This window comes from Peromyscus leucopus, chromosome 16_21, assembly GCF_004664715.2.
Source record: "Peromyscus leucopus breed LL Stock chromosome 16_21, UCI_PerLeu_2.1, whole genome shotgun sequence".
NCBI lineage: Eukaryota > Metazoa > Chordata > Mammalia > Rodentia > Cricetidae > Peromyscus > Peromyscus leucopus.
This window is the reverse complement of record NC_051084.1, coordinates 8,273,414-8,281,934: the sequence shown is the minus strand read 5'-3', so window position 1 is coordinate 8,281,934 and position 8,521 is coordinate 8,273,414. Positions and strand designations below refer to the sequence as shown.

Genomic DNA, 8,521 nt, shown 5'->3' with positions numbered 1-8,521 from the left:
ATTTGTCCGGGGACCTGGACAGTGCAGTGTTTGGGGAATTGAGTATTCTAGGTTCATCCATAGAGGTAAGGGGCTTTTAAATACAATTAAGGGCAAACAATCTGGGGTCCCAGTTCATTGGGGTATCATCCAAAGGCGAGAATCTCTAATAGTCAAAACAAATATACAAGGTGACAAATACTGTTCCTCCTCCAAGGGCATCTAAGGCCTTGAATAAAGGAAGACAGGAGGAACTTGAACTGGAATTTCAGCCTCCTGGCTTTACCTCAATGCTGATAAGCCTGTGAGGTGCAGCCAGGAGGCATTCTGGAAGATTATCAGCCACCATTTATAGAGCATCCCTTATGGGCCAAGAGCCTCTCTACAATTAACTCATCCTAATTCTCTGAGGTAAGTGCCACCAAAGGCCACTTTACCCCTTCACAAATTGAGACACAGAGATTTCGTTCACCTAAGACCGCAGGGCTCTCTTCATCCCATTTCATGCCCCAAGCCATGGCTCTAACTTCACATGGCAGACAGCCATTTGAAGACTCCAGGTGTCTGTCCCGCTCCCCCTGGGGCTAACCAGAACTGGTCAAAAGCCAAACTAAGTTCTGTGTTCCACTCTCGTGACCCCAGGCAAGTCTTCTCCTGGCCTTTGTCTACACTAGCCGAGCTGCCAGTGACCATGCTTTCACACTTGGTAACGCTGAGGGCAGTGATAACTAGTCAACTGCCGGTCCCTGACTACTTCCTGTGTGCTGGGCCAGTGCTAGGACCGTGCGCATGTATTTGAGAGCAATGCATCCCGGATCCGAGCCTTCTGCTTCCTTCCAGAACCATGCCCTTCCCTGACCCAGTAAGTCAAGAGAGAAGGTGAGAAGGACCAAGTCCTACAGCAGGATCAGTCTTAGCCTGGAGAGAAAGAACCTGGTTTGGGGGAGGGGGATCCCAAAGAGTGAAACCACTTCCTGTGTTGTAGCTAGTTCCGGTGTTGACAGAGAAGAGCTGAAGGGGAGGTGGGGTGGAGAGAGCCGTGGGGCAGGCGAAGGGGTTACTGAGGCTCTGGACATGAGGAGGCCAGAGTCTGTCCGTGTCAGGAGCCTGCTCCATCCTGCAGCTGGACTTTTTCCCAGTCTCTGTCCTCCCCTGGGGCAAGAGAGGTCAAACTAGCTGTTTGGGTGGGAAAAGAGAATGGAGGAAGTTGGCCGAGATGGGCGGGGCCCGTGGGGGGGCTGACCAGGAACCTAGCTTCCTGCTCAGTACCCAGGCATCCAGCCCCCAGCTCACCCCCACCCCTTCCAGCCCCCATTCCCCTCAGGAACCCAGGGTTCCAGTCCTCCTTCCAAATTCCAGTCACCCCTTCCCCATCAGTGTCTCTCCCCAAGTCCAGGGATGGAGACTGAAAGACCCCAGGAAGAAGAGGATGGTGAACACCAGGTGAGCTGGGCGCCAGGGTGGGGAGAGGCCAGCCGAGGGAGAAGGGGCCCGGGGCACGTGAGGACCCAGAGACCGATGGACACAGGAGACTTGGAAGAGCTTGGTCGCGGGCCTAGCCCTCTGCCCACACCCCTCATCTGACTGGAATGGACATGTCTTGGCCATCAGGGTCCCCCGCAAGATGATCAGGGCTGGCCCCCTGTGAACTCCACCACTCGGCCTTGGCGATCTGCTCCTCCCTCCCCTCCTCCTCCAGGAACCCGCCACACAGGTACCCCACCAACCCTGGGAGAAACTGACCTACCCCAGGGTCGGCCCACTAACCACCATGGCTGCTCACCTGCTGGTCCCTAACCCAGAGTCCATCAGCTTCCCTGTGCCCACCGCTTGCTACACCGCTCTACCACCGCCTCTGGGTCTTCTTAGCCCTCCTCCCTCTTCTCCCATAGCCCTGGGGCCCCGTTCGGGCTCCCTGCTCTCCCTGCAGACCGAGCTCCTTCTGGACCTGGTGGCTGAGGCCCAGTCTCGCCGCCTAGAGGAACAGAGGGCCACCTTCCATCCCCCCAAAGTGCCCCCAAGCCTAGCCCCAACCCCGCCTCGGCTTCTTGAGGACAAAGAACAGCTCTACAGCACCATCCTTAGTCACCAGGTAAGGCAGACATATTACACCACCACCCCTTGCTGGCCTTGTGTTTGAGCCCTAAATTCTTTCTCCCTAAAGCATATATCCCCTGGCCAGCCTCCCTCATCACCATCAGAGATTTCCTGTCTGCCCTACACCAACCCTGGTCCTCTTGCCCAAACCCACCACCCGACCACCAATGCCCTCCTCTCCTTCCACATCTCTAGTGCCAGCGGATGGAAACCCAGCGGTCAGAGCCGCCCCTTCCCCCCGGGGGACAGGAGCTCCTGGAGCTGCTGCTCAAAGTTCAGGGTGGAGGTCGAATGGAGGAGCAAAGATCTCGGCCCCCTACACACACCTGCTGAGACCTGAGCTCCCAAACAGCCCCTTCTCGCTGGGACTCAAAGCTGGGCCACCCCACATGCCGGTTCGGCAGGGGGTACCAGAGACTGAAGACCCGGCTGAAATGGCAGTATTTACCACCCACTTTCCCAGGGAACTGGACTTGGGACAAGTACTCTAACCTTGAGAATAAGCAAGGTAGGGTGGACATAACTCCTTAAGACAGTTAAGAGTATCTATCCTGAGCTGTCAAGCTACTAAACAGGGTGTGAGGGCTGAGGCCTGCCCCTTCCTGCCTAGAAAGGAAAAAAAAAGGCAAAGATTAAGACAATTGTCCAGCACTAGCACCCCCAAGGCCCAAGGCAGAGGGGACCGGAGGCTGTGAAGCGAACCTTAGCCCCGCCCACCCCCCCTGCTGCTGAGTCTGTCTGATGTTTTGGTTGTATGAATAAATATAATTCCCTCCTGGACTGAAGACTGGTATCTGGGGGCGGGTGGGTGGGTACGCGAGGTGGGTAGGTGAGACCTGGGGCCGCCGCTCTCCGCGATCTGGCCAGAGGCCAACTCCCCTCCCTGGCTGGTTAATTACTGGCTCATTAAGCAGCGGCTGGAGACCTCCCTAATCATCTCCCCCAGCCCCCCGTCTCCCGGTTTTAATTAAGTCGAACAGGGAGGGGAGTCATTAGAACAAGAAATATGAACCGAGCTGCCGGAGAGCATTCCGGCGGCCGGAGTCCGCACCACCCCGACGGTGAGCTCGGAGCCCCGGTGGCCGACACCCCCGACCCCAGCGCCAGCTCGCCGGCCCCGGGGCCAGCCCAGTCTCTCTCCCGGGCTGCACGGCCGCTCCCCGCCTCCACCCGCCGCCGCCCGGCCTGCGTCTCCCCGCCCCCGGCTCCTCCCCGTTCCTCCTCTCCTCCCCTCCTCTTCCTCCCGCTCCCCTCCCCCAGCCGCCTCCCTCGCTCCCCCTTCTCCCTCCTCCCTCCTCTCGCATACACACCCCCGCTTGGGCCTCCTCTCTCTCTCTCTCTCCGGCTCCATTTTCTCCGCCGCCGGGGGCCGGGGTCTCCTGTGGGGGTGCCCAGGCGGCACCCCAGGTCTCCCCTTCAGTGCCGGGGTGAACCCCCGGAGGGAGCCGGGAGGCGGGTTGCCGGGCGGGGTTGGGGCGGAGGGAGCAGCGGCCCCGGCGAGTTTGGGGGGGGAAGTCACCGGCGGGGGGAGGGGCGAGCAGGGAGGGGGCCTCGGGGCCCCCCCCAGCCATGGACGAGCGGCTGCTGGGGCCGCCCCCTCCGGGCGGGGGCCGGGGGGGCCTGGGGCTGGTGGGTGGGGAGCCCGGGGGCCCTGGCGAGCCTCCCGGTGCCGGAGACCCCGGTGGGGGAAGTGGGGGGGTCCCGGGAGGCCGAGGGAAGCAAGACATCGGGGACATTCTGCAACAGATAATGACCATCACCGACCAGAGCCTGGACGAGGCCCAGGCCAAGTGAGTGCCCCCACCCCGGGACCCTGCTCACAGCTCGGAGTCCCCTGCAAGCCCCCCTCCCCCAGGGCCCTCTCTGGACCTGGCAACTCTTTTCTTCCCTTAGTTCTAGTGGTCTCTCCAAGCTCGCTTTGCCCCTAGGCCCTAAGACCTCGCGGAGGGAACCCCAGGTGGTCTCCTTCCCTCCTAACCTTTTGCTGACCCCTACACTCCGCACCCGCCCATCTCCTGGCTCCCAGACCTAGAAACTGTTCTCAGCGACGGTGTCCTCCCTAACTCTAGGGCTAGCCCACCCCATTCTCTTCGGATCCAGGATCTCCACACACTCCCTTCCACCGTGCTTGGGGCCTCCAAGAGTCCTCACAGCCTTTCCCTCTGCTCAGCCCACACACTGTTCTGAACGGCCAGGTAGGGGGGCACCCCCTCCAGGCCCCCTGCGAGGTTCGCACTGGAGCTCGGCCATCTCAGCCTCTATTTCCCTTACTCCAGAGCCTACCTAGTCACCTTCGTTTCCTCAGTCATCTCTAGATCCTTTCTCCATCTTTTTGCTTGAACCGTCTGCCTCAGCCTCGCCGCCGGCCCATGGTGACTTCAACCCCATAGCCTGCATCTTCTGCTTGCTCTGGGCCAGCAGCTTCCCCGAGCTATGGCAGCTGATCCCTCCTCCAGAACTACCCCTCCAACTCCATTCCACCCCCATTCCGACGTCCCCCACCTCATCATTCCCTGGCACCCCTCTCCTCTCTCCTGGCCCTGAACTTTTTCTCCTCCCGTTCCTCCTAAGGAAACACGCCCTAAACTGCCACCGAATGAAGCCGGCTCTGTTTAGTGTCCTGTGTGAGATCAAGGAGAAAACTGGTACGTGGGTGTCCCTCGGACTCACCTCTGGGAACTGGACTCTGCTCACCCCAGGGCGCAGAGTTTGGCAGCTTGAAGCCCTGAGGAGAGAGACCCAGGGAGGCTGCCCAAAAGGGAATGGGAAGGAGCCAAAGCCCGGGGGCCGGGTCTTCAGGAGACACTAGGAGGCTGGAACACTGGGTGAGGGGTTCCTGGGGCCCTAAGTCCACTTGCCCGCCTGCTAGGCCTTAGCATCCGGAGCTCCCAAGAGGAGGAGCCAGTGGACCCACAGCTGATGCGCTTGGACAACATGCTTCTGGCAGAAGGTGTGGCTGGGCCAGAGAAGGGGGGAGGCTCCGCAGCAGCCGCTGCAGCCGCTGCAGCCTCGGGAGGTGGCGTGTCCCCCGACAACTCCATCGAACACTCAGACTATCGCAGCAAGCTTGCCCAAATCCGCCACATCTACCACTCAGAGCTGGAGAAGTATGAGCAGGTGAGGAGCGGAGTCTCGGTGAGTGGGAGGCTCTAGACTTCCAGAGGCCTCCCCAAGCCACAGGGCTCCTCATCAGCCCACCTGCTCCAATAGGCGTGCAATGAGTTCACCACCCACGTCATGAACCTGCTGAGGGAGCAGAGCCGCACTCGTCCTGTGGCCCCCAAGGAGATGGAGCGTATGGTGAGCATCATCCATCGCAAGTTCAGCGCCATCCAGATGCAGCTGAAGCAGAGCACCTGCGAGGCGGTCATGATCCTGCGCTCTCGCTTCCTGGATGCCAGGTGGGGCTCAGGGACCCCTGAGCCTGGCCCCCAGCACCTGGCTCCCTCCCATACCTCTCCGGGACCCCGGGGCCACCATGTTGCCCAGCAGGGCACTGTGACGATACCACCTCCTGGAGTTTGCCGGCACGCTCAACACTTCTCTCCCTTTGTAGACGAAAACGCCGTAACTTCAGCAAACAGGCCACCGAGGTCCTGAACGAGTATTTCTACTCTCACCTGAGTAACCCTTACCCCAGTGAGGAGGCCAAAGAGGAGCTGGCCAAGAAGTGCGGCATCACTGTCTCTCAGGTACTCGGGGGGGGCCAGGGGCTAAGCCTTCCCAGACGTTACCTGGGGAGGGGGTCCTGGAGAAGGGGTTCCGCCTGACCCTCCCTGCCCAACACTGCAGGTTTCCAACTGGTTTGGTAACAAGCGGATTCGCTACAAGAAGAATATTGGGAAATTCCAAGAGGAGGCGAATATCTATGCTGTGAAGACAGCTGTGTCAGTGGCCCAGGGGGGGCACAGCCGCACCAGCTCCCCGACGCCCCCCTCCTCTGCAGGTACAGCCCACTGCCACTCTAGCTGGCTGCTTTGCATGCTTCCTGTCTATGCAAGATGACAGCAAAGAGGACTTTTTGGGGTGAAAGAGACCGGGGTGGTGATGTCAGGGGGAGGGGCCTTTCATGGGTGAGCTGGCGGGGTTCACAAGTAGCCTGTTCTGAGGGTGTGTGTGCTGATCTGTGTGCGATCCATGTGCATTCCCAGAGTTAGCTTCCCTGGAAGCTAAGGTTGTGTTCATCTCCTTCCTGTCTGCTGTCCGACGGCCCCCTGTACTTTCCTCTAATTCTCTCAATGCTCTCCCAAGGCTCTGGCGGCTCTTTCAATCTCTCAGGATCCGGAGACATGTTTCTGGGGATGCCCGGGCTCAATGGAGACTCCTACTCTGCTTCCCAGGTCTGGAGCCCCACCTCCTCTTTTCCCTCATTGTGTGCATGGACGGACGGGGTGGGGGGCAGGTACACATGCCACTCCCTGCACACGCTCAGCCAGGGCGGCCGGGTGAAGTCGGTTATCTCCTGAGTTTAGGTGGGTTCTGGGGACCGGTACCGGGTCGCCAGGCTTGCGTGACAAGCGCCTTTAGCTGCTGAGCTATGTCCCTGACCCCAACCCCAGCACACGAGGCCTGTCTGTCCATGTGTCATATCTTCCTTTGTGCCCTGCAGGTGGAATCACTCCGACACTCAATGGGGCCAGGGAGCTACGGGGATAACCTCGGGGGAGGCCAGATATACAGTCCTCGAGAAATGCGGGTGAGTGGATCACAGAGCCCGGCTGTGTCCAGCTGCAGGCTTTCGCCAGGACAGAAGTGTGATCCCACACAGGGTTTCTCATTCTCTGACGTTCATTCTCTCTTTTCCAGGCCAATGGTGGCTGGCAGGAGGCTGTGACCCCGTCCTCAGTGACATCCCCAACAGAGGGACCAGGAAGTGTTCACTCTGACACCTCCAACTGACCTTGCCCCTCAAGGTCACAGGGCTGGGGGCTCCCACCAGGCAACTCTTGAAGAGGACTTGGGCATCTAAAGGACAAACCCCGACAGAAGCACAAACAGAAGGGCGGCTGGGGCCGTGCTCTCCCCAGCTAGACACAGTGCTGGGGTGCTGGTGACATGGCAGGGAAAGTGGGGTGTCCCCTCTTCCTTTTTTCTCTTCCCTCTCACACAGGAAACATATCTGTTTCTCAGATATCTCTCTCAAACCTGCACCGACATACAACTATTTTGTTTGTCTCTGGACTCCCTATTTCTGTTCCCCACCCCACTTATATACTCTGGAATCTGGAGACGTCAGCCCTGCCCGACCCAGAGATGCCAAAAATGGGGACTCCTGGACAGAGGCCCTGGGCCAACACCCCACCCCCACCCCATGCATCCCGACCTTCTGCCCCTCCAGACGGCTTTATTACCTCATACGCAGCTCATCTTAAACCAATAGAATCGCTCGGTGGACAAGAGTGTCTGACTCAGATATCTACCTCGGAGGGAGTTTCTGCTACTTTAGAAAATTGTTGGCTGGGCTTTGGAGTTGTTTTTGTTTTTTAGAAACCCTGGGATCTGTCTGTATTTTTTTTTTATTATTGTTTTTGTTGGTAGTGATGATCCTTAATTTTTAATAGTTTGAAGAAGTAGGGATTTTGGTGTGTGTGTGGGTTGTTTTTTTTAAATAAACATACTGATTTATTTTTGTTTACCCATGTGAGAAGTGAGAGCCAAAGGGACCCTAGTAAGCGAACGGAGGCAGCTGGCGGCGGCGGCGGTGGCGGCGGCGGCGGCTACTTGCTCCAGGCCTACCAATGGGGAAGTGGATTTTGCAGGACACCATGTCCTCACCCTGGTCACTTAGGTGTTCTTAGCGTGTGCAGACAAATCTCTGCAGCTCTGATGTGAGCACCGTGCCCTTCTAGCCTCCTGTCTTCCCCTCCCAATAACCTTTGGGCCAGGCTGGACTGAACTCAGTAATTTTGAGAAAGTCAAAAGGCTTTTTTAAAAAATTTTTCTTAACTATTTGCAGAGTGGAGAAGAATGAATGGGGAGGGTGTTCTTGCCAAATATGCTAAATATGGGCTGGGTGCTTATGTGTACCTCCCCCAGTTTCCCAGAAATAAGTGTTTCTGTTCATTTTTTAATCTCATGCCAAAATCAAGGGGGTGGGGAGAAGAGGGGCCACAGAGCGCAGACATGAGGGGAGGTGTGAGTTTTATGGTCTCATCTCAGCCTGAAGCCTTCTATCTGACCCCCTCCAACGTCCTCAGGATCTTCAAGACTGTCACCATGGGGAACTCCCCCCATCAAAGACCCAGGCAGGATGGAGGGAGTGTGACAAGAGGGGGGGAGGCAGGGGCCGGGGGGCAGCTCTCTCCTCACTTGTAAACTTGTAGATTCACAGAGAAAAAAAGAAAGAAACTGCAGTTTTAAATAAAGAGATTTCTTTTTTCCCTGGGTTTAGTTGAGAATTTTTTTCAAAAACAAAACAAAACAAAATACTAGGACCACCCCCACC

General features: G+C 57.9%; 2 protein-coding genes across 3 annotated transcripts; both read left to right on the top strand.

The window, feature by feature from the left end:
* The first annotated feature begins 87 nt into the window (after positions 1 to 87).
* Positions 88 to 2,730, top strand: Gpsm3 (G protein signaling modulator 3). 2 transcript variants are annotated; one of them, XM_028887918.2, is made up of 5 exons: positions 88 to 841; positions 1,371 to 1,422; positions 1,591 to 1,693; positions 1,872 to 2,071; positions 2,272 to 2,730. In XM_028887918.2, the coding sequence occupies exons 2-5, from the start codon at positions 1,378 to 1,380 to the stop codon at positions 2,407 to 2,409; spliced, it is 486 nt and encodes a 161-aa protein (XP_028743751.1). In that variant the 5' UTR covers positions 88 to 841; positions 1,371 to 1,377; the 3' UTR covers positions 2,410 to 2,730. The 2 variants fall into 2 exon arrangements, with proteins under 2 accessions (XP_028743751.1, XP_028743750.1); XM_028887917.2 differs by having other exon boundaries at positions 88 to 858.
* Positions 2,731 to 3,359: 629 nt separating this feature from the next.
* Positions 3,360 to 8,455, top strand: Pbx2 (PBX homeobox 2). The gene is made up of 9 exons (XM_028887922.2): positions 3,360 to 3,866; positions 4,648 to 4,721; positions 4,946 to 5,193; positions 5,287 to 5,477; positions 5,633 to 5,768; positions 5,869 to 6,022; positions 6,328 to 6,416; positions 6,686 to 6,772; positions 6,883 to 8,455. The coding sequence occupies exons 1-9, from the start codon at positions 3,646 to 3,648 to the stop codon at positions 6,973 to 6,975; spliced, it is 1,293 nt and encodes a 430-aa protein (XP_028743755.1). The 5' UTR covers positions 3,360 to 3,645; the 3' UTR covers positions 6,976 to 8,455.
* Positions 8,456 to 8,521: the final 66 nt, after the last annotated feature.